The sequence below is a fragment of the Camelus ferus genome, chromosome 9 (assembly GCF_009834535.1).
Source record: "Camelus ferus isolate YT-003-E chromosome 9, BCGSAC_Cfer_1.0, whole genome shotgun sequence".
Taxonomy (NCBI): Eukaryota; Metazoa; Chordata; class Mammalia; order Artiodactyla; family Camelidae; genus Camelus; species Camelus ferus.
The window spans coordinates 12,181,619-12,205,917 of NC_045704.1; the positions used below are offsets into that span (position 1 = coordinate 12,181,619).

General features: G+C 56.2%; 1 protein-coding gene across 1 annotated transcript in view; it reads left to right on the forward strand.

The window, feature by feature from the left end:
- The window catches only part of SHANK1 (SH3 and multiple ankyrin repeat domains 1), a 42,941-nt gene extending 18,860 nt beyond the window's left edge, over positions 1-24,081 (forward strand). Inside the window, 11 exon segments of the mRNA XM_032487631.1 lie at positions 6,108-6,190; positions 6,400-6,524; positions 7,105-7,240; positions 7,524-7,604; positions 8,377-8,445; positions 8,896-9,014; positions 16,365-16,461; positions 18,135-18,485; positions 18,488-19,776; positions 19,778-21,246; positions 23,182-24,081. Coding sequence (XP_032343522.1) covers positions 6,108-6,190; positions 6,400-6,524; positions 7,105-7,240; positions 7,524-7,604; positions 8,377-8,445; positions 8,896-9,014; positions 16,365-16,461; positions 18,135-18,485; positions 18,488-19,776; positions 19,778-21,246; positions 23,182-23,902 — 4,540 coding nt within the window. The 3' untranslated portion in view covers positions 23,903-24,081.
- Positions 24,082-24,299: the final 218 nt, after the last annotated feature.

Below are 24,299 nucleotides of genomic sequence, written 5' to 3' on the forward strand. Positions count from 1 at the left end.
TGCATTTTCTCCCCTCCTTGTGCCCACTGGCATGTGCTGCTGTGTGTGTGTGGTGTGTCTGAGCTTCTCCTCCCGCCTCCCCCCTGCTCTCCTCGACCCTGTCTGGGGTGGCCTGGCTTGTGTTGTGACCCTGCAACCCTGCTGGAGCTGTGCAGTCCTGCCATGTGTAGTCCCTCCTGGCCTGTGCTGCCCTCTCTCCTCTCCCTGGGGGTCTGCGGCTCTCGTGTGAGCTGTAGTGTATGGATGTCCCTCCGCCTGGGATTCTTGGTGGGGGAGGGGTGTCTCTCACTGCTCTGGCGCTCAGTCTGAACGTCCTGGCCTTCCGTTTTCCGGCCCTTCCAGACTGTCTTGGGGTGCATCGTGTGTTGGTCTGCGGTGGGGAGCTCTGTGTCCCTTCCTGGGGCCTCTCTTACCGCTGTGTCCGTGCTGGGGAAGTGGGGCTCGGTCCGCGCGTCCCCGCACGCGGTTGCGAGGCATCTTGTGTGATGTTGTGCGTCCCTCTCCCTGCTCTCCCTCTCTCTGCACCTGCGCGGGAGGGCTCTGGAGGGGGGAGGGGGGTTAAGGGGGGGCCCAGACCGGAAGTGCCTCCCCTTCTCCTCCCCTGGCGCCTCGCCCCTCCCCCTTCTCCCGCCAAGGGGGCCCCCGCGTTCCCCTCCCGGCCCCCTCCCCCCTGCCCGGCCCCCTCCACCGCCCGGCGCAGGACGCCAAGGGGTTAAGCCTCGCGCCCGCCTCCGGAGCTGTCCGCGGTGCTGAAGCCGGCGCCGTCCGCCGTCCTCGCGCTCCCGCCGCGGCCCGACCCCGCGCCCCGCGCCCCGCGCCCCCGCGCCCCCCGGCATGTGAGCCCCCGGCCCTGCCCTCCCTCCCGCGGGAGGGTGCGCGCCCCCTCCCCCTCCCCCCTCCCGGTGCGGGTCAGCATGAGGCGGGGCCTGGGGGCCCGGACACGGGGGTTCGGCCGAGCGGGGACGGGGACGCGGCGGCGGCGGCGGCGGGGGCGGCCGGCACCGGGACCGGGGCCGGGGCCCGGGCCGCGGCGGCGATGGCTTTGTCTGCGGTCGGCGGCGGCGGGGGTCTCGGGGGCGGCCCCGGTGGGGGCTCCTTGCCGCAGCCGCCCCCCGCGCTCTCCTCCAGCTGGCCGGCCCTGGGGCCCCGGCGGCGCAGCGTCTGGTACATCTACAGGTAACGGAGTGCGCCGCCCCTTTTCTCCGCGGCCCGACCAGGAGGCCCCGGCCCGCTGTGACGACCCTCCCCTAGCCTCTAATCTCGGACCCCTGGGACTCCTCCCCTGCCCCCAAGCCGCCCCCTCCTCTCCTCTCCCCTAACCTTCTCTCCGCACTAAACCCTTTCGCGACCCCTCTTCTCAACCCTTCTTTTTCTGTCTCCTCCCTGGGCCGCTCTCCCCGAGCGCCCCCCCCCCCACCCGCCCCGCACACATTCCTCAGCCCCCTCACAGGCCCTTCCAGGCCCCCTTCAGCTCCTCCTCTGAGACCTTCACCAAAGTCAGGTCCTCCAAAGGGACTCCACTCCAAGGTTCGGCCCCCACTTGCCCTTTCTGCCACCCTTAGCGCCCCAACTCTGTGGAGCCCTCCCCTCAGGTGCCTACACCCCAGGCCCGCGTTCCTCTGATCCCTATATCCCCACAGCCCTTCACGGAGTTGGCAAGTCCCCCCATTCATACCCCTCTCTCCCATTCACAGTCATCCCCCCCCCCATCACACACGCATCCCGCCCCCGGCCTCCCCTCCCCTCCTCTTTTTCCGCTGCGTGTCACTGTGCGACTGTGCGTGTGTCCGTGTGGCTGTGTCGGTGTGCGTGCGTGTGTGTGGCTGCCTGCAGCCGTGTATGTGTGTGTGTGTGTGTGTGTGTGTGTGTGTGTGCATGCGCATATGTTTGAGAGAGAGACACTGATGGAGAGATGGTGGGCTCTCAGCCCACCCCCCAACTGTGTCCATCTGTGTGTCCCTGTTTGACGGCGTCTGTCTCTGTGTGTGACTTGGAGCCATAGCGAGGCTGTCTGGGGACTCGTGTGTTTGTGTGTGCGTGTGTGTGTGTGAGTGTGTGTGTGTGTGTGAGAGAGAGAGAGAGAGAGAGAGAGAGAGAGAGAGAGAGAGAGAGAGAGATGAAGTGGGTCTGTCCCAGGGACTGCGGCTGTGTTTCCCAGCATCCACCCTCCTTTGCCAGGCCTGTCCTCCCCGCTACAACCCCCTTCACCAGTCTCTCTGTGTGTCTCTGTCCCCATGCGCCCCTCTCCCTGCCCCCAGGGGGTCTGTGCCTGAGTGGGGCACGTGTGCTGAGACACGGCTGAGCTTCTGCACGGGGAGCTGCATCTGCTTGTGTGTGCCACTTCTCAGCATGGGAGGGGGCTGGCCTCCCTTCGTGGGGGCCTCTGTGCAGGCTGTGGAGAGGACCGTGGAGATGGGTACATGGGGAGGGGCTGAGTACCGGAGGGGGCGCCTTGCACAGCCGCTGGCTCTGGACTGTGGGCTCCTGTGTGTGTGAGAGGGACCTTTGAGGTGGGGGTGGGGGGAGTGGACGCTGCTGCAGTCTCTGTGTGTGGGGATCCGGCGAACAAGAGCTGGCTGCTGAGCTCCAGAGGCTGCTCAGGGTCGTGAGGGATGGCCTGGGGGAGAGCATTGTGTGTGCTCCCGCAGGGCAGGTAGTCAGCAATACGGAGCATGAATGGGGTGCTGCGTGGGTAGCGAACACTGGGGCAGGGGGCGGGGTTAGAAGGTCTGGGTAGGAGGGTGGCGGGCCGATAATGGAACCTGGGAGAGTCGGGTGGGGGGAGGAGTGGGGAATATCGGAGCATGGAGTGTGTGTGGAGTGTGCGGAGACATGGGGTGAGGAGGGAATGCAGGAAATGTGAAGAGGCTTTGGGGGTGGGGATTTAGGCAGTTTAGAGAGAGGATGCAGAGAATGTAAATGAAATGCAGCTGCAAGTAAAAGGAGGCGGAAGGAAGGGTGTGTGATGAAGTGAACTGAGGATGCAAAAGTAGGAGGAGGTTTCCACGGATGAGAAGGAGTATGAAAGAAACCTAGTTTCTGAAGGGGACCTCATGGAGTTCTGTACGGAGGTGCAAGAGGGTGTGGGAGGGATGAGGGCAAGGGAGAGGGAGAGGTGCCCTGAGATGGGTGAAGAGGTCACAAAAGTCTGAGGAAGACACTTTGGGAAAGATATGGGGTGTGATGAGGGCTTGCGGCGCTGCGATGATCTGGGGGGTGGACATTATTGGGGTGTCTGGGCTGCCTGTGGGGCATTCAAATCTTGGCGTTGACATTCTTCTAGGTGCTGTAATCTTGAGCAAGTTGTTTCTCTGTGCCTCAGTTTCCTCATCAATAAAATGGAAAGGATAACAATCAACCCCTCCCAGGGGTGTTGTAAGGATTGAATGAATAAATAAATGTAAAGTGCTTGGAACACCATCTGGCATTCAGCAATGGTTCAATAAATGTTACTCGGTGTTGTGCTATTGGCAGAGCCTGGGATAAATTTCAGGCACTGGAGGGGCAGGCTTACGGTGAATGTGGGGCAGATGTATTTGTGCTGGGGTATTTGGGTGCAGTGGAGTGGAGATTATTACTACTGCAGTTACTTTCTTGGGTATTGTTGAAGAATGTTATTCACTGTGTGACCTCAGGCAAGTTGCTTCGCCTTTCTGTGCTTCTATCTCCTCATTTGTAAAGTGGAAATGGTACTTGTACCTACCTCAGAGGCTGGCTGTAGGAGAGAACTGTCATTTACCTGTGAGAGGCTTCAAATACTGCCTCGCGTGTAGCAAGTGCTTCTTCTTGGCATATGACAGATATGAGAGCTTTAGCGAATTGTATTGGGAGATGGGGTATTTGGGGAAGACGTATGTATGAAGTGTGAGGATAGTGTTGGGGTCAAAGAGAGATTCCAGGGGCAGGAGGGAAATGTGGAGAAGGCAGAGGTTGATGAAATTGCTGTAAATGAGGAGTAAGGGTGATCTGAAGAGCAATACTGTCTGCTGCGGGGCCCTGGAGGTCTGGAAGGGATGTGGGGGTACAAGGGCATGAGGGCTCAGAGGAGGATGCTAGGTGATGTGGTGGGGACAGAGGAGTGTGTGGTCATGAGCAGGCAACTGTGACCTCTCAACTAACTGCTGTTGGCCGTGACCACTCACTCTTTGAGCCTTCTTGGCCTCTTTCCTCTCCTCTCCTCCCCTCCCTCATGCCTTTCAACCCCTTTCCTCTTTCTCTTCCAACATCCCCTCTACTCAGCTACAAAGGTGGCTGATCCCTGGGTTGACTATAAGACCAGGAAGACACAGCGGGTATGGTGTGGATGTGTTTACTGGACTGTCGCGAGCTCTGAGCAAGGGCAGTTGTGGACTAGGTCTACGTGTACATGCATGCTGTTGGGTACACCAAGTTACAAGGAGTGGGAGTGGGGACAGGGCTGGCATTCATGCACAGAACACTATCCTTACATTACAAATGTATGGATTTGACAGTGGAAGTCATGGGGGTCATAGGAGTATAGAGGAGTACTTGTGTGGGTAGAAGGGATGGGCGGTACCCAAATCCAGTAGGAGCACATTAAGGATTATTGGCGTATGCTGGGATGTGTTTAGGGGGGCGTGTTATGGGAGTAGACTGAGATCGAAGTGAGGGGGAGTTATTATTGGAGCATACTGGGATGTGTGGGGGTGTTACTGAAATATACTGGAGTATTCATGGAGAGCTGTTTTGCCGAATCCGTGGGGGTAGGTAATTGGAGTGCGTGGGGGGAGCACGCTTGGCTATTATTGTAGTGTATTAGGGCCCGTGGATATTATGGGGGTATGCCGAGGGGGTCTGTACCTGTGCTGGGCCGGGTTTCAGACATGACTGCAGGCAGCTCTGGGCCCAGCAAGGGCATGCGTTCTGATGGCTCTAGAAGATATATCTAGGGGACTCTGAGGGGACTGGGGTTGGAACCAGAGTGTCTGGGTATTCCTGTTGTGCCTGGAATGGAATGGATGTGTATCCCGAGGTGCACAATGGTGATGTCAAGAGTTTGGGGCTGTTATCTGAATGAGCCCCGAGTGGATGAGATGTTAAGGGTGTTAAGGTACATGGAATAGCTTTGAGTTTAAGTAAACTTTACTGAGTGTGTGAGCATGACCTGAATTGCTGGTGGGCTTTGGTGGCCTTACAGGGAACCCTCCCCATATTCATGCATAGTATGCATTTTGCTAGACTCTACCCACTGTGTGAAGGAGATCCATTTGAGCTAGACCAGGGAATAGATGTTAGCACTGTCTGCTAGAATTTTCCACAGCGGTGGAGATGTTCTGTATCTGTGCTGTCCAGCGTGGTAGCCACTAGCTTCATGTGGCTGCTGGGCACTTTGAAACGTGGCTAGGGAGATAGTGGAACTGAGTTTTTCAATTTAATCTTTAATTAATTTGCATATAAATAGCCACAGGCAGTTAGTGGCCACCGTATTGGACAGTGCTGAATAAGCCATGTTACATTATGCTTGGGGACCTGGGGAGGTGTTCCTGTAGTGTATATATAGGCAAGGATTTGGGAGAGGTAGCATCCAAGCACATGTGTCCTCTGGACCAAAAGACCAAAGAAAGGGAGCAAATTCTATGGTGCACTTACTATGTACTCAGCACTGTGCTGAATCCTGTATATACAGAATTCCCACAAAGACCCTGTCAGGTAGGGCTTGTTGTCATCCCCCATTCTAGGTAAGGAAACCGAGGACCCAAAGGTTAAAGTCGTGGGCTCAAGGTCACAGACAGGAAGTGGCTCACAGGGGACTCCAGCCAGGCTGTCTGATGACATGGCAGCTTCCTTCTCAAGCACAGTGGGCTCGGGAACTGCTTGCTGAATGGATGGGTGGATGGATGCACGGACGGATGAATGAGGAAAGAGTGAGTGGGAGAGCGAGCACTCCAGGTTCTGAGGGGGAGGCCTGTCAGGGCTGCTCTAGGCAGATGCACGTGGAGTGGCTGAGGAAGCTCCTCGGAGGTGGGTTGAATGGTTCTGGATCTTGGGCTCGGGTCACCAGGTGGCTGATGGGGCACTGGCTCTACGTCTCATGATCCCTTTTCCACCCGCCCCACCCCTGCCCTTCCCCCACTCTCCCCTGCCAGCGATTACATCATTAAGGAGAAGACAGTTCTGCTGCAGAAGAAGGACAGTGAGGGGTTTGGGTTCGTGCTCCGGGGGGCCAAGGGTGAGTGCCAGCTGGGGAGGGGATGGGAGAAGGGCCCTTGACCCAGGGGGATGGACAGGGAAAGGGACCCTAGCCCACCCACCAGCCCACCCCAGGGTGCTGGTCCCTCAGCTACGGTGAGGCCTTTGTGACTTGGGTCTGAGCCCCATCCCCTGCTCGGCCTCTCCACCCCCTCCCCTCCGACCCCGCCGGCTCCTCCCCATCTGCAGCGCAGACCCCCATCGAGGAGTTCACCCCTACCCCAGCCTTCCCGGCGCTGCAGTATCTGGAGTCAGTGGACGAGGGTGGTGTGGCATGGCGAGCTGGACTGCGAATGGGAGACTTCCTCATCGAGGTGAGTCCTGGCCCCCAGCCCCAGGGGCCTCTCCAAAGACCCAGCCTCTTCTCCACCTTCCACAGACACCTCGCTCTCCCCTGGGACCCTGATGACCATTCCCAGATCCTTCGTGATCCATGCCAGGATGTGGTTGCCCAAATCCAGATTCTCCTTTGGCACCAAGCTTCCCAGCCCCCTCGGTCTACCCTCTCCAGCCAGGCTCTGCTTTCTTAGTGATTCCATCTGAAAGCCTTTCTGAAGCATCTCAGAAGAGGACAGAGCTGTCCCCCAGGGCGCGCGCATGCACGCAAACACACACACACACACACACACAAACACACACACACACACACACACAATGTTGGAGGGCAAGGAGGGAAAGAGAGGCAAATAGGGTGGGCTTTGAAGCCAGGAGAGTTACAGGAACGGAGACCTTGTAAGAGGAGGGGCTGGTGGAGAGGGTCAGAGGGAGAGAAGGGTGACCGCCAGTGCCACAGACAGGGCAAGGCAGGAGGAGGCCACGTCTCTGGAGATTCTGAAATGGAAAGCATCTCTCTCCTCACTTCTTCAGTGTGGTTTGGGGGTGTCTGTGCTACAGGTGAATGGGCAGAATGTGGTGAAGGTTGGCCACCGACAGGTGGTGAACATGATCCGCCAAGGGGGCAACACGCTGATGGTCAAGGTGGTGATGGTCACAAGGCACCCAGACATGGATGAGGCTGTACATAAGAAAGGTGCGTCTCTCTCCACTTGTGTGGCCAGGCCTGGGCCCCCCACTGCTACTAGACTAAGTCCCTCAGGATCCCTAATGGCCAAATGGCTCCTGCCACCAGCAGCAGCCTCCCCTTCCCCAACGCTTCTTGTTCACGACCCTCTGGGGAGGATCTTAGGCGGGGAGGGCTCAGCGCGCCGGTAGCGGCTCTTTGAGCTCTCAGAGCACGGTAGTGGGCGGGGCCAGGTCCTGGGGCTTCTCTCCATGGTACTGATGCCAGACCCCACTGTCATTTTTTTTTTCAGCACCCCAGCAGGCTAAGAGGCTCCCACCCCCAACCATCTCCCTGCGTTCCAAGTCTATGACCTCAGAGCTGGAGGAGATGGGTGAGCTTGTGGGGCTGCCGGAGCCCAGGTGCTGGGGAGGGAGAGGGGCAGAGGCGGGCTGGACCATCCCTTGAGTTTGTTAGTGATGTTAGTGACCAGGGGTCCTCGTTCTCATCCTGTCCCCAGTCCATGGGTCAGACTCTCTCTCTGGCCTGCGTGTGTGTCGCTGGGAAAGGGCGTCTGAGAGTGGATTTCCCCTTGTCCTCTTATGTCTGTTTTTCTGTCTCAGGATCTCTCTCTGGGTCTCTCTGCGGGTCCCTGTTTCCTTTCTGGCTCCTCTCCATCTGTCCCACCTCACCCCATCCTCCATCTCTCCCTCCACCAGCTCTCCCCACCCCCACTAACAGACAGGAAGGCGAGCCCCTCCCTCCAGACAAGGCCGACTGGACCTGGGGTGTCCCGTTTCCTCTGACTGGGGTGGATCAGGCAGCTGACCGCCCCCACCCCGGGGCCCTGAGGGAGGCGGGCGTTCCAGAAAGGGGGCCCCTCGCCTCCCCCTGAAGTCCTAACTCTTGGCTCCTCTACTGCCTCTCCCCCGGGCTAGTCTCCCCCTGGAAGAAGAAGAGTGGTGAGTGGGCACAGGACTGGCGGGAGGGCCCCCGTCCCGATCCCGCCGGCGGACTCGCCCTTCCCCGATCCCGGCCCCTCACTGCCCCACACGCGCTTGCGCACGCCTGCTAGCCGTACCCGCTGGCCACGCCCGCTGGCCGAGCCCGCTCCGCCCCGCCCCCCGGGGGCGCCCCTGGGCTTCATCTGCATCCTTTGCCCACAGAGTACGAGCAGCAGCCTGCGCCGGTGCCCAGCATGGAGAAAAAGCGGACCGTGTATCAGATGGCTCTCAGTAAGATGGCCCAGCCCTGCTCCCCAGGCTGCCCATGCCCAAGACCCCGACTCCACGCCCCTTGCAGGGCTGCATCTGCTCCATACCTTTTCCCGCCCGCGCATGCGCGCCCTTCAGCTGGTCACCTTCACACCCCAACTTTGCCCCAGCCATCAAGTCTGAGTTCCAACCACCTCTGCTCTGCCTTCAGCCTCTCCCCAGTCCCTTCTGCCCCCTCTCCACGCTCCCTCACACAATGGCTGTGCCCTCCTCACCGCCCTCCCCTTCCCATCGCTGGGTCCTGCCTCCTGGGCTGGAGACTGTGTCTCCTGTCCTCTGGGATGGAGACAGGGGTGCCCTTTTCTGGTTCGTACAAGGCACTGAATGGGCTCCCGGTAGCTCTGTCTGTGCCCCAGGCCAAAGCAAACTTCATTTCACTGTCTCTCCGCCCCTCTCCCGCCTTCCTCCTAGACAAACTGGATGAAATTTTGGCGGCAGCTCAGCAGACCATCAGTGCAAGCGAGAGTCCTGGGCCTGGTGGCCTCGCGTCCCTGGGCAAACACCGACCCAAAGGCTTCTTTGCCACTGAGGTAGGCAGCCTGGTCTGGGGAACTGGGGACCTGGGAGGGAAGGAAGCTTGAGGTAGGGCAACTTGGAGCCTCTATCCTTCTCCTTGAAAACCTCTCCTGACTCCCATGTGTTTAATGCCCGTCCTAAAGGGGTACTGTACTTCCTGGGGTCCACTCTTTTCTCTCCACTCTGGGGGCTCCCTTTCCTCTCTACCTATCCTGTTCCTCCTTGTTGTTCCCCCAAATCCCATCTCTCTCACCTCCCTCCACTCTCCATCCCTACTCCTCACTTGTTCTCTCTCTTGTCCCACCTCTTCCTGTCCATCTCTGTCCCACCTCAAGGGAATGTATGGATGGAGCTCCCAGGCACAGGTCCAGCATGTAATAATAGGTCCTCAACAAGTGGTAGTTATTAAAATATTAATTATCACCTCCATCTCCGCTCTGCCTGCTAACCTATAGTGAGTGTTGATCATATTTCTAACACTGTTTTTACGCGGATTACCTCATTCATTCCTTAGCATCATCCTAGGAGCCACACTCAGTTGTTATACAGAAGGGAAACTGAGGCTCAGAGAGGGAGCCAAGAGTAAAACCCCAGGCAGTCAGGCAACTGATCTGTGGTCCAGCCATGGCCCTGGCCCTTCTGATGGGGACCTGCTGGTCCCCCCCTGACTATCCTTCTCACTGGGCTGTACCCCTTCACAGGGACACATCCCACACCAGCCCTGCCCATGCCTCCCTCACCCTCCAGAGGTCACAGGCAGCACTACCTCTCTCTCAACACTTCTTTCTTCTCTGCCCAGCCCCTGCCCTCTGATGCTGCCCTCTGACCCCGCCCTCTGACCCCCTCTTCACAGGCCACACCCACCAGGTGGTGAAGGGTATAGCTCAATGGTAGAGCGCCTGCTTAGCATGCACGAGATCCTGGGTTCAATCCTCAGTACTTACATTATAGATAAATAAATAAAAATCTAATTATCTCTGCCCACAAAAAGACGAAGAAAAAGAAAAAATACAGAAGATAACTAAAAAAGCCAGTTACACTGAAATACAGTCATCAGAACATTTTTAAAAAGCAAAATTTGTCATATCGTAATGTCAGTGCCTTTTTGACAACACAGTAGCCAACACGATCTGGTGGTGGATCTTAACTACTCTTAATTTCAAAGTCATGAGAAACATAAACATTATTTAGAGAAATCTGCAGCCACTGCAATGAAGGATACAGAAATACCTGTGATTTCTGTTGGGAATACAGTCACAGGTCTTGATGAGACTGGAATCATCTGTTGCCCACATCATTAATTAAGGAAATGTGATATTTAGTTGGAGAATAATTAGAATAAAAATGTAAGTTTTGTTCCCCCATCATCCAAGTGCACAGGCCCCCTGATGTCTATCCACAGCCCTTCTAAGGGTTTGACCACCTACTCTGGAAGGTCTAGTACTTTTACAAGAGCCAAATGCAGGTGGCAAATTTTACACCCAGAGTCCTAGAATTTCTTTCCGATTTGGAGGCCAAGTGGTCCTTGGCCAATTCTCAGGGCTTGGCAAACGGTCCTGCGTGCATTAGGCCCTCACAACACACCTGTCCTTGGTTTCTCAAGGAATCTGAAATCTCTGGGCCTGTTAGGGTCATCTTTTGTGCCCATCTTCCCCCAAAGTCAGTGTAAGAATCAAATGTGCATAGGTGGCAGAGAGGGATAAATTAGGCATTTGGGGTTAACAGATATACACTACTGTACATAAAATAGATAAACAACAAGGACCTACTATATAGCACAGGAAACTATATTCAATATCTTGTAATAACCTATAATGGGAAAGAATCTGAAAAAGAACATACACACACACACACACACACACACATATACACACATACGTACATACATATATATAGATATCTGAATCACTATGCTGTACACCTGAAACTAATACAACATTGTAAATCAACAATCCTTCAGTTAAAAAAAAAAAAATGACCTATCCAAAAAAAAAGCACATGAGCCGTAGAGCCAGGCAGACCTGCCTTCAAAGCCTGACCTCCTCTAATTTACTTTGTCACTTGGCCCACACTTTTTAATTTCTCTGTGCCTCTGTTTCCTGTTCTGTAATACAAGGCTAAAGCCAATCTTGCTGGTCCTTAGGAGGATTGAATGAGATCAGCTTTTAGCACAGCAGGCTCTCAAGAGATGGTGAACTTCCCCAGGCCATAAAACAACAAACTGGAGACCCCACCGTGACTCACCTGGGAGCCCCGCATGCACCCCAGAGACCCCACAACAGCATATCAAGCTCCGAACAGAGTCCCCAGGAACAGATTAGGGCAAGTCCTATTTTCATTTATGCAGTGAAGGTGTGGAATACACACCAAGTTCCAGGTAGCCAGAGTCCCAGGCCCTCCCTGCATGAACCTCCATTACAGGACAGACAAGATACTGGCCCTCACAGAACTGGCTGACATCTTGAGCTCCAGAGACACCCGCAGATGGGCCCAGACACTGGCCCACAAGAAACCCAGCTGCTCACCCGCCCCCATCTTCTAGAAATGAAACTCACCTGAAGTCTTCATAGGGCCTTCCCTTCCTCCAGGTCCTGAAAGCCAGTGATTTCCCCTTTTCTTCTCCCTCCTGGGGCCTGTCCCTGGGCCTCCCCCAAGCCCTCCCTCTTACACTGCAGACTCTCTCTGCCCCCACCCCCTACCAGCCGTCCTGATCTTTCTCACTCTCTGAGGCAACAAAGGGACTCCTTCCTGACTTTCTTGCATCTCCTTGCCTCTCTCCATGTGTGGTCTTGTTCTCCTCTGTCTCCATCTCCCATCTGTTTCCGTCTCTCCCTTCTTCACTCTCCCGCTTGGACTCCTCTGCCTCTAGACCAGGGGGCAAGTGGGCAATGTGGAGACCCAGTGTGGCTCCCCCAGGCTTCTTTTAACAGGCCTGCACCACAGTAGACAGAGGAAGAGATCATGCAAACACCACTGTTTAAAAACTTAAGAACTGAGAGATTTCAGCCCTCCCTGAAAGATACATCTCTGTGTAACACCTAAGGGGCACTGGGGAAGAACAACTGTACCCACAGTGGGGACACAGACCCCAGGCAGATCCACTGTAGGTCAGGGTCCCTCTTGGGCTCTGTCTTCTCCTAGGGCTTGGCTGTTCATCTGTCTGTCTTCTCCTCTGTGTGGCTTTGGTTTTCTTGGCTACTGTCTCTGTTACCTGGTCACTGACCCCCAGGTGGGTCCCATGCTCCTCGTCCCCATGTCTCAGTCTGGGTTCAGGTTTCAGCCTTTCTCTGGAGTCAGTTTCTCCCTGTGATTATTTTGATTATTTTTTACCATACCCCTCGGTTGCATTTTCTGCCTCTAATCCTCCTGGCTGGCTCCGTAACATGAATTTCCCAGCCCATCTTCAGCGACTAGTTTGTGCATAGCACCAGGGCACACTCTGCCCTGGAGGCACCAGACCCACAGCCGACCCTTGAAGGGGCACAGGAGGAGGGCGGGACCTTTGGCCAACTCTCTGGGGAGGAGTCTGCCTGGCAGCCAGTGACTGTCACGCATATCTGGCGCACCCTGATTGGCTGCTCCCCTCTGCGCGGGAAAGAACGCTCCCCCTTTGTTGATGGAGGTCAGCCTGTCCCACCTTGAGTCCATCCACCCCTCAGGCAAGCAATCCTAGCCTCTTCAGACGCTATTGTGACTACTCTGTCAGTCTGACATCTCCTCTGCCACTCTGATCCCTCTAGTGTCAAGCTAACCCATTATCTGATCCTTTCTCTTCCAGTTAGGTCTTCTGTCAGTGTACCAATCTGACACTTCTTCCTTCAGTCTGGACCCTCTTTAGTTAGGAACACCCTTCCTCTGCCACTCTAACTCCTCCCCCATTATTCTGTCCCCTCTCCTGTCACTCTGACCCCTCCTTTGTCACTATGATCCTTTCCCATCACTCTTTTAGAGGAAGAGGACTGGGTTATGTCATCAGGGTGCTCTCCTCATCTTGTCAAGGTATCCTTCGTTCTACAGATACTTGCTGAGCACCTACTATGTGCTGGACCTGCTGCTCAGCTCTAGGAGTATAGGAGTGAACCAGTCAAAGTCACTTCCCTGAGAAAATTTACATTGGCAGGGGGAGTGGGAGTGTTTTGTGGAATTGTTTTGCTGTATGAAGAGAAACCTCCAAATAACAATGGCTTGAATAATATAAACACTTGTATCTCTGTCATGTTGAAGGCTAGAGTAGGGAGTCCCAGGCAAGTGTGGCAGCCTACATGGTCATGAAGATTCAGGACCATCCTGGCCACAAAGTCACCTCATAATCCAAGATGGCTGCTGGAGCTCTAGCTATTGCACCAGCATTCCAGTTAGCTGGAACAAGGAAGAACAGAAATGCAGAAGTACAATGGAGGGCACATTGTTGCTTCTTGGGCTACCTCTAATGAGACTTCCCTGAAGTAAAACCTAACACTTCAACTTACACATCTGGACTGGCCTGAGTCCTAGGGCTACACCTAGCCACATGGGAGGCTGTGAAGTGTAGTCTCTCAATAGGTGCCAAATCAGATTGGGGTTTTCTGATCAAAGGAGAAGAGTAGACTAGATATTGGGTAAGCTACCTGCCCAGAGAGACAGACAATAAACAAGTAAGCAAATAATTTTAACAATTCTAACCTGGGATACGTGGAGGAAGTTATGATGCAGAGTAACAGAAGGAAGCCTTTCCAGGGAAGAGACATCTAAAACTACCAGATCCCACTCAATACCACCATGCTGCCACCTGTCTGACATCATCTCCCATCCCTCAGCCTCTGGCTCACCCACTCCAGGTACATTGGCCTCCTAACTATCCCTTGGGCTCACTCGCACCTCAGGACCCTTGTACTTGCTGTTCCTTCTGCCTAGAATACTCTTCCCCTAGATTTATGCATGGCTTTCTTCAGGAGCTTGCTCATTATACCTTCGCAGTGAGGTCTTCCTTGACTGCTCTGTTTTAAATTATAGTCTCCCTTTCTTCTGTTGCTTACCCCCATCTGACCCATGTTATATTTTACTAATTAATTTTGTTTATGGTCTGCCTGCCCTTCATGTGGGCAGGGACTTTTGTCTGTTTGTTTATGACTGCATCTGCAGCATCTAGAACAGACCCTCGCCTGGAACAGGTGCTTGGTAAATATCTGTGGAATGAATGAACTGGTGATATAAACACAGAAATAGTCTCAATCCAGGTGGGTGAGTGCAGTGAGGAGGGAGCATGGGCACAGTCTATGAAGGTCTCGAACAGCCCTGTCCAATAGAGCTTTCTGTTATGATAGGAATGTCCTCAATCTTCACTGTCCAGTATAGTAGCCACCAGCCACGTGTGACTATTGAAATGTGGCCAATATGATGGATAAAGGGAATTTTAAATTTTAATTTATTTTAATTAATTGAGATTTACATCTGAAGGGCTAATGGCTACTGTATTAAGTGGTGCAGACCTAGAGGAAGGGGGTGGCCAGGATGACAAGGAGTTTTCCCAAGCAAAGCGCAGGGAAAGGATGTTCCAGGCAGATGGAACAGTGTATGCTGAGGCTCTGAGGTGAGAAACAGCACAGGGAATTCAGAGAACTGGAGGTAGTTAGTGCAAGGGGGCAAGAAGGGGCATGGTGGGAGGTGAGGGCAGTGAGGGTCCCATCCCAAAGGTGGGGACTTCAGCCAAAGAGGGTTTCCTTTCTCTGCACTTCTGATCTCGAAGATAAAGATGGGAGACATATGGGGCCACCTGGCAGAAGCAGGGGAGTCAGGACCCTGCCGTGCCTGATGTTGGCTTGTTCTCATTTGGTTACTCATTCATGTCACACGAGCTTATAGAACATCAGGCCTGTTTGGGGACTGGGGACCTAGCAGGGAACAAGACTGACAAAGTCACTACCCTCAGGTAGGCTATGTTTGACACTTTTGCCTTGAAGAGCCCCTCCCTCCTAAAAAGGTATATGCATAATCGATGTTTTCTGACTGTGCTGATGCAAAGATGACTATTATCCTGGATGAATTATATTCTTTTTTTCCTTCCTATTTTAAAAGCAATTAAAATATTTTCCCTAAAAGTATCATGGGCCCTTGACACTGACCCCTTGGTGCCTAGGATAATATCTGATGCCTTCAGAGAGCTGGCATTCTAGTTGGGGAGGCAGACGATAAGCAAGCAAACCAGATGGAGAGAAGCACCGTGAAGAAAACAGGACAGGAAAATACAATAGACAGTGACTGGTAGGGATATTTGAGTGGAGGATGTAAAGATGGAAAGGAACCTGTAATGATTAGGAGGAAACCCTTGCAGAGAGAAGATCCAGGACTTGTAAGACTTACAAGCATCACCAAAGCAGTGATGGACCTTGGGGCCTTGGAGGAGCCAAAGTGGATGTGGTGGGACCAGAATGAGCAAGTCAGAGATACAGGCAGCTGCTCAATCATACAGAGTGTCTTAGTTTGGGTTTCCTAGAATTGGAGCCTGAGACAGGGATTCTGGAGACAAAGATTTCCTAAGGTGGAACCTCTAAGGGAGTAGGGCAGGCAGGATGGGCTGTGGAGGTCAGCACACCTGGTCCCCACTGGTGTTTGCTTTCAGCCTGATCCCTTAGGGGAGCTCTGGAGTGTAACTTACAGGACAGAGTTAATCCCACTTTAGATCTTAGTATCAGCAGACAGCTCCCAGGAGTGGGGACACATAATTGCTTGGACATGTCAACTCTTTTGGGGGTGGGTGATTCTTCAGAGCAAGGGGCAGCCGAGGGCTGCAGGCTGGTGACCCTCGCAGCAGCTGGAGATGGGCACAGCATTCTGGCCAAGGAGATCTGTGTGGGCACAGACCAGAGACCAGAGACCAGAAACCAGAGTTGGGAATTTGGATTCTCCTCCAACTGATGTGGTGTGTTACCGTAGGCTTTTAAGCAGGGCAATAGCATGAGCTGAGTTTCTTTTGGAAAGATCCCTCTGACTCTTGTGTGGAAAGCAAACCGGAAAGGGGTGGCAGGACAGGGGTGGCACCAGGGAGACAAAAGAAGAGGCTACTGCAGTCATCCAAGCAGGCAATGGTGGCAACTCAGACCTGGGCACTGACAGCAGGAATGGAGAAAAGTGCCCAGATTAGTGACTGGCATGGCACGCGGGCTCAGTTGACCCTCAGTCTTTTCCCCCTTTCTTCCCGCTGCCAGGACTCAGGAACCTTTCCCTTTCCTGGTATTCCCTTCCACCTCCTTCACGCCCCTCTCCCTTCCAGGAGAGGCTGGAGAAGGAATGAAGGATGGCTGGGTGGGGAAGCCATGGATTTTCATGCCCTGACTGATCTTTCTCTGCTCTCTTTTCTTTCTCCTCCTCTGACTGTCAACCCAAAGTCAAGCTTTGACCCCCACCACCGCTCCCAGCCAAGTTACGAACGTCCCTCCTACCTGCCTCCAGGACCTGGGCTCATGCTCCGGCAAAAGTCTATTGGTATGTCCCCTGCAAGGGTGGATGTAAGGGATGCCGTTGAGGAGTGGGGAGGCTGGGAGGGTGACAATTTACAGGGAAAACCAGGGAGCCTGGAAATGTTCTTTTCTACTTCCACATGTGACCACAGTTCTGTCAACTTGGGCAGAGAGCTCAGACTTTGTTGCTGAACAAAGCTGGGTTTGAATCCTGGCTCTGGTCCATCCCAGCTGTGTGACCTGGGGTAGGCAGCTTCACTTTTCTGGGCTCAGGACTCTGCATCTAGAAAATGGGGGTATTATTATTGCCCCTGCCTGGACGCTGTAAGTCAAAGCCCCAACCTTAGACCCTGGTTTGTTCTCTCTTATACCTGACTCCATTCATTCAAACGGTCTACAAATGTTTATTGAACAATACCATAGGTCAGGCTAGACTGCTGGGGATATGTCAGTGAACAAAACTGACTAAAGGGTCCTGCCATCATGAAGCTTACCTTGTAGCAGAGGGAGACGGACAACAGATTATTAGGATAAGAAATAAAGAAAAATATGTAGTATGCTAACTGTGGTAAGTGCTATGGGGGAAAAAAGAAAAAGAGAGGTCAGGAGAGCTGGGGGGCAGGCTTGACCTGAAACTTGGAGATGAAGCCGGGAGCCATGGGGATATCTGAAGGTAAGGCATTCCAGGCCACAGGAACAGCCAGTGCAAAGGTCCTGGGGTAGGACTGAGCTGCCATTTGCTAAGAGAGTAGCTTGGGGGAGATGGTGGGAGGAGATCAGGAGCTCAGTTTGGGGCATGCTGAGTTTGAGATGCCAGGCAAGTGGATGCAGCATTTCAATATAGGAGCTCAGAGCTCAAGGGTAAGTATTGGGCCCAAGACAAACATGGAGTCATCAGCTGGGAAGTAGTAAATGAAGCCATGACACTGGTTGAGATATTCAAGGGAGAGAGACTAGTCAGAGGTGAAAAGAGGGTCAAAGACTGAGCCCTGACAGTTGATAAGTAGGCAAGAGACTTCACTCCTCCGGGCTTCTCCAAGTTGTTTTGCTGTTTGGATCTAGCTTTCCCCCAACTTCCAGTGCCCATGGTCCACCAGCGTGTGTCATTTGCCTACTACCAGCTACCTATAAATTTACCTAACATTGCTTACTTATAAATCCACTGTCTCTTTTAAACATGAGCCTCATTCTGAGCAGTCTGTGAAATCACAGGTTGGATATGCTAATTACGTTTCTTTTCTGCATATGCATGAAGAGAAATCTATAACTCTGCCCATAAACATGGTATCTCTTCCGGCTCAAGCCACTTTTGCTCACCCCAAGCTCTCAGTAGTATATACTGTGCCTTTGTGGGAATTAGAAAAGGCGCCCTCTCCTGGCCTGGGAAGGAAGTTCAGCTGAATTTCACTCCACTCCCACCCCATCCGGTTCTCTCTGCTGTTTGCTGTTGTGCAGTGCACAACCTGTATTACTTTCTCCAGCGGATTTGGATTTACCACAGCTAGGAAAGCTCTGCACTAATCCATGTGAAGTTCTTCTTAACATATACTGCATGTCTTATTATTATTATTATTATTATTATTATTATTATTATTATTAATTATTATCCTAATATTGTGTAGTTCTATGGAATAGGGAAACAGGGAGACCACCCCCTCCCACCCTTGTCCTGCTCCTGGATCCTCTGTGTCTTCCCAGGGGCTGCAGAAGATGACAGACCCTACCTAGCACCCCCGGCCATGAAGTTCAGCCGCAGCCTGTCTGTGCCTGGTTCGGAGGAGATCCCCCCGCCGCCCACCACGTCCCCACCAGAGCCCCCCTACAGCACACCTCCGGCCCCCTCCTCCTCCGGTCGCCTTACCCCGTCTCCCCGGGTTGGGCCCTTCAACCCCGGTGGCCCCCTCCCCGCCTCTTCCCCGGCATCCTTTGATGGGCCCTCCCCTCCTGACACCCGTGTAGGAAGCCGTGAGAAGAGCTTGTACCACAGCGGGCCCCTGCCCCCCGCCCACCACCACCCGCCCCACCACCACCACCACCACGCTCCGCCCCCCAGCCACACCACCACCACGCCCACCCCCCTCATCCCCCGGAGATGGAGACGGGCGGTTCTCCCGACGATCCCCCACCCCGACTGGCTCTGGGGCCCCAGCCCAGCTTGCGAGGCTGGCGGGGCGGCGGGCCCAGCCCGACCGCGGGGGCCCTGTCTCCGTCGCACCATGGCAGCGGGGGCGGGGGTAGCGGCTCCTCCCAGGCCCCCGCCCTCCGCTACTTCCAGCTGCCTCCCCGGGCGGCCAGCGCGGCCATGTACGTCCCAGCCCGTTCGGGCCGCGGGCGGAAGGGCCCGCTGGTCAAACAGACCAAAGTCGAAGGCGAGCCCCAGAAAGGCGGCGGCCTCCCGCCCGCCGCGTCGCCCACGTCTCCGGCATCCCCGCAGCCGCCGCCGGCCGCGGCCGCCCCGTCGGAGAAGAATTCCATCCCCATCCCCACCATCATCATCAAGGCTCCATCCACCAGTAGCAGCGGCCGCAGCAGCCAGGGCAGCAGCACCGAGGCGGAACCCCCTGCCCAGCCCGAGACCTCAGGCGGCGGCGGCGCTGGTGGCGGCGGCGGCTCCTCCACGCCGAGCCCCGCGCCGGCCATGTCGCCGGTGCCGCCGTCCCCCTCGCCCGTGCCCACCCCCGCCTCGCCCAGCGGCCCGGCCACCCTCGATTTCACCAGCCAGTTCGGAGCGGCCCTGGTCGGGGCGGCTCGGAGAGAAGGCGGCTGGCAGAACGAAGCCCGCCGGCGGTCCACGCTCTTCCTCTCCACCGACGCGGGGGATGAGGATGGCGGCGACGGCTCGCTGGGCCCAGGGGCGCCCCCGGGCCCCCGGCTGCGCCACTCCAAATCCATCGACGAAGGCATGTTTTCCGCCGAGCCCTACCTCCGGCTGGAGTCTGCAGGCGCCGGGAGTGGCAGCGGCTATGCGGGCTACGGAGCCGGCAGCCGAGCCTACGGGAGCAGCGGGAGCAGCAGCGCCTTCACCAGCTTCCTGCCGCCGCGACCCCTGGTCCACCCGCTGACCGGCAAGGCCCTGGACCCAGCCTCCCCGCTCGGGCTGGCCCTGGCTGCCCGAGAGCGGGCGCTGAAGGAGTCCTCGGAGGGCGGTGGGACCCCCCAGCCCCCTCCAAGGCCCCCGTCGCCCCGCTACGAGGCCCCGCCGCCCACCCCGCACCACCACTCGCCCCACGCCCACCATGAGCCGGTGCTGCGTCTCTGGGGGGCGCCCCCACCGGACCCGGCCCGCCGGGAGCTGGGGTACCGGGCAGGGCTGGGCAGCCAGGAGAAGTCCCTTCCGGCGAAGCCCGCCAGCCGCCCGACGCTCTTTGCTGCACCGCCTGCCGCCCACTGCTCCCGGGGTCGGGCCCCTCTTGCTGCAGCTGGGGCCCGAGCCCCCCGCCCCGCACCCCGGGGTGAGCAAGGCCTGGAGGTCCGGAGCCCCGGAGGAGCCCGAGCGGCTGCCCCTCCACGTGCGGTTCCTTGAGAACTGCCAGCCCCGGGCCGGTGGGGCGAGTGGAAGGGCGCCCCCCTCGGAGGACGGGCCGGGGGTCCCGCCGCCCAGCCCACGCCGGTCTGTGCCCACCTCGCCGACCTCCCCGCGGGGCAGCGAAGAGAATGGGCTTCCCCTGCTAGTCCTGCCGCCCCCCGCCCCCTCGGTGGACGTGGAAGACGGCGAATTCCTCTTTGTGGAACCCCTGCCCCCGCCTCTGGAGTTCTCCAACAGCTTCGAGAAACCTGAGTCGCCCCTCACGCCTGGGCCTCCTCACCCTCTGCCAGACCCACCCACCCCGGCCACACCACTGCCCCCTGTGCCGCCCCCTGCTGTTGCCGCCGCCCCTCCCACCCTGGACTCCACCGCATCCAGCCTGACTTCCTATGACAGCGAGGTGGCAACGCTGACCCAGGGGGCCCCTGCGGCTCCCGGCGACCCGCCTCCGCCTGGCCCACCAGCCCCAGCCGCCCCGGCTCCCCCCGCCCCACAGCCTGGCCCAGACCCTCCGCCTGGCACGGATTCTGGTATTGAGGAGGTGGACAGTCGAAGTAGCAGTGACCACCCTCTGGAGACCATCAGCAGCGCATCCACGCTGAGCAGCCTGTCTGCCGAAGGCGGTGGCAGCGCAGGGGGTGGCGGTGGTGTTGGTGGTGGGGCTGGTGTAGCCAGTGGGCCAGAGCTTCTGGACACATATGTGGCCTACCTGGATGGTCAGGCCTTTGGGGGGAGCGGTACCCCTGGCCCACCATACCCACCGCAGCTCATGACTCCCTCTAAGCTCCGGGGCCGGGCACTAGGGGCCAGTGGAGGCCTGCGGCCTGGCCCCAGTGGGGGACTCCGAGACCCTGTCACTTCCACCAGCCCCACTGTCTCGGTGACGGGGGCTGGAACCGATGGGCTGCTGGCCCTGAGTGGTTGCTCAGGACCCTCAACAGCAGGTGTATCCGGGGGTCCAGTGGCTGTAGAGCCAGAAGGCCCACCGGTGCCCCTACCGTCAGCCTCCTCCCTGCCTCGGAAGCTGCTGCCCTGGGAGGAGGGTCCGGGCCCACCGCCACCACCCTTGCCCGGGCCCCTAGCCCAGCCTCAGGCCTCAGCCTTGGCCACAGTCAAAGCCAGCATCATCAGTGAACTCAGCTCCAAGCTTCAGCAGTTTGGGGGCTCCTCGGCAGCTGGTGGCGCTCTGCCCTGGGCCCGGGGAGGCAGCGGGGGAAGCGGGGACAGCCACCACGGGGGAGCCAGCTACGTCCCCGAGAGGACTTCCTCCCTGCAGCGGCAGAGGTGAGCAGAGGGGCTGGCGGTTGGCAGTGGAGGCCGGAGGGGCTGATGCTGTGGGTACCAGAGTCCACCTTCCCCATAGCTGTGTCCCTTTAGAGTCCCAGGTGGTTGAAAGAAAACAAACCAAGCTGGCTTGGAGAAGTTTGCCATCAAAGAAGCATGCTTGCACAGATACTTTAAATCCTGTTTATCTCAGGAGCTTCTGTGGTCTCCTCCCATCACCATGACAACCCACATCCCATGATGCACAAAAATCGTTATTAACAAAGGAGGTTGGAGCACAACTTGCTGATGTCCGTTTCTTTGGTGGGTTGTGTCAGTTCTGACAATCCCTGAAATCTGAGTCCCTTGAACCCAGTATGGCTCCAGACAAGATGCTTTAAGGCACAGTGGTTCTGGAGCCACGCTTCTTTGGGTCCTGGTTTCTAAATGGGTGACCTTAAGCAAAGGAATTCACCTCTTTCAGGACAGCACAGGACCCACAGGGGCTTTGAGACCATTGTTGTACCATGAGATGGGGAAGGAGAGGGATTACTTACAGAAGTCCAGCCAGTATAGATGCAGAAATAGGGGAAGATGCAGAAATTTTCTGAAGCAGCTAGCTGGTTGGGATTGCCACAAAGTTCAAGCTCATTCGGGACCTTCTAGTCTTAGGGAAAGTATAGACTCACATTCTTGATTCAGACACATAGTGAGAATGGGAAGAGGTGTTTTCAATCCTCTTGTCCATCTGCAGAGCTCACTCTAATTCTGTTTGAGAGTTTGATATCCTTATGGTGATAGTCTAATGGGTTTTATCAGGTCTTTGAGATTTTAAGGCAACTCACTGATTATCCTTAAGTCTTCTGGGTAGAGGAAAGGAAGCTTAATTTTGTTGACAGATCCCCACCAGTTATTGATTTGCCATCTGTCATGTACTAGGTGCCTTTTAGGGTGAGAGGGACCCCACAATGGACAAAACAAGCAGAGCATTGCCCTCCTAGAGCTCATAGCCCAATGAGGCAGAAGTGGAGGCAAGACAATACACAAAATCATTGTCATCATCCTAGGGGGAAAAATGCAGTAACGGGATGATTAGAGAAGGTCTCTCAAATAACAGGTGAGATGAGCAGAGACAGCAGAAGGAGAGGGAGCAAATTGTATGGCTACCTGGAGGAAGAGTGAGCTAGGCAGAGGGAACAGTTCAAAGGCTCTGAGGCAGTGCAAAGGCCCTGAGGCAGGACTGTTCTGGAGGGAGCTAAAGGGATGAGGGGAACCTTTTTCTCCCCTTGTTTCTTCTCTCTTTCATTTCCCTCTCCTCATCTCTCTCTCTCTTTCTCTGTCCCCTGTCCCCTTCCATCTCTCCCCCGGAATGCTCACCCTCTTTCTGTTCCTCTCTCACCGTCTCCCTGTCTTCCACTCTGCTGTGACTGGCCATAACCCGAAAGGCAGTATAAGGTAGTGGTTAAGAGCTCAGATTTTGGTGCCATATAACCGGGCTCTGCCACTTCCTGGCTGTGTGTCCTTAGGCAAGTTACGTAACCTCTCTGTGCTGATGATGACGATGATGATGATGATAATAATAGTAAACTGCATCAGGGCTGTCGCGGGGAATTCAATTGAGATGCACTATGTAAAGCTCTTTAGAACAATGCCTGGCACACATGAGCATCAGTAAGTGGTGGCGATTATTATCTTATCACTTAATGTCTCTTTTTCTTTCATCTCTCTCTTGACTGTCACCCTCTCCCTGTCCTCTCATTTTTCTCTCCCTTCATCTCTGTCCTGACATACATCTTACCCCCTCGCCCCTTCTATCTCTTCCCATCTCTCTTCTCCATCTCTCTATCCTCCCCACCCCATGTCTCTCTTCCTACATCTTGACCTCTGCCTCTTTCTCACCCCGCCCTTGCCCCCTAAACCCGTCACCTCCACCCTTGCCCCCTTGTCACATTCCAGACTCTCCGAAGACTCCCAGTCCTCGCTCCTCTCCAAACCCGTCAGCAGCCTGTTTCAGAACTGGCCCAAACCACCTCTGCCGCCACTCCCCACAGGAACCGGGGTGCCCCCTTCAGCTGCTGCAGCCCCAGGGGCCACCTCGCCGTCGGCCTCCTCCTCCTCCTCCACGTCCACCCGCCACCTCCAGGGCGTGGAGTTCGAGATGCGGCCACCTTTGCTCCGCCGGGCCCCCAGCCCCTCACTGCTGCCTGCCTCGGAGCACAAGGTCAGCCCTGCGCCCCGGCCCTCATCCCTGCCCATCCTGCCTTCCGGACCCCTCTATCCGGGCCTCTTCGACATCCGTGGCTCCCCCACTGGAGGGGCAGGAGGCTCGGCTGATCCCTTCGCCCCTGTCTTTGTGCCACCACACCCCGGGATGTCCGGGGGTCTTGGGGGAGCCTTGTCAGGGGCCTCACGCTCCCTCTCACCCACCCGCCTGCTTTCCTTGCCCCCGGACAAGCCGTTCGGCGCTAAACCTCTGGGGTTCTGGACCAAGTTCGACGTGGCTGATTGGCTTGAATGGCTGGGCTTGTCTGAGCACCGAGCCCGGTTCCTGGACCATGAAATTGATGGCTCTCACCTGCCCGCCTTGACCAAGGAGGACTACGTCGATCTGGGTGTGACCCGAGTGGGTCACCGCATGAACATCGACCGGGCTCTCAAATTTTTCCTGGAGAGGTGATGGCTGGCCTGGACGGACCAGCCCGTCCACGGAACCCTTGAGCCTGCTGGCTTCTTGACCTCTGACCCCTGACTATCATTCTCCCCCCAGGCCAGGGACTCTGCTAAAACTGCACCCTGACCCTTGTCTCCCAAGCCTGGAGGTCACCAGGTGGCCTGATCCCGGCCAGACATTTGCACCTCACAGGAGGGGGCAGCTGACACAAGACTGTGTGTGGGAAGTGGGGAGCGGAGGGGGGGATGGAAGAAATCGAAGAAGGGGATGGACAAGGGGGGAAGGGTCGATTCTGGGGAGGGGGTAACAGACAGAGCCATAGAGGGTCAGCCCTTAGCCTGACTGGATGGGGGTCGTCCCCCAAGCCGCAGGGGAAGGGAGTGCCCTCAGATTCCACCACCTG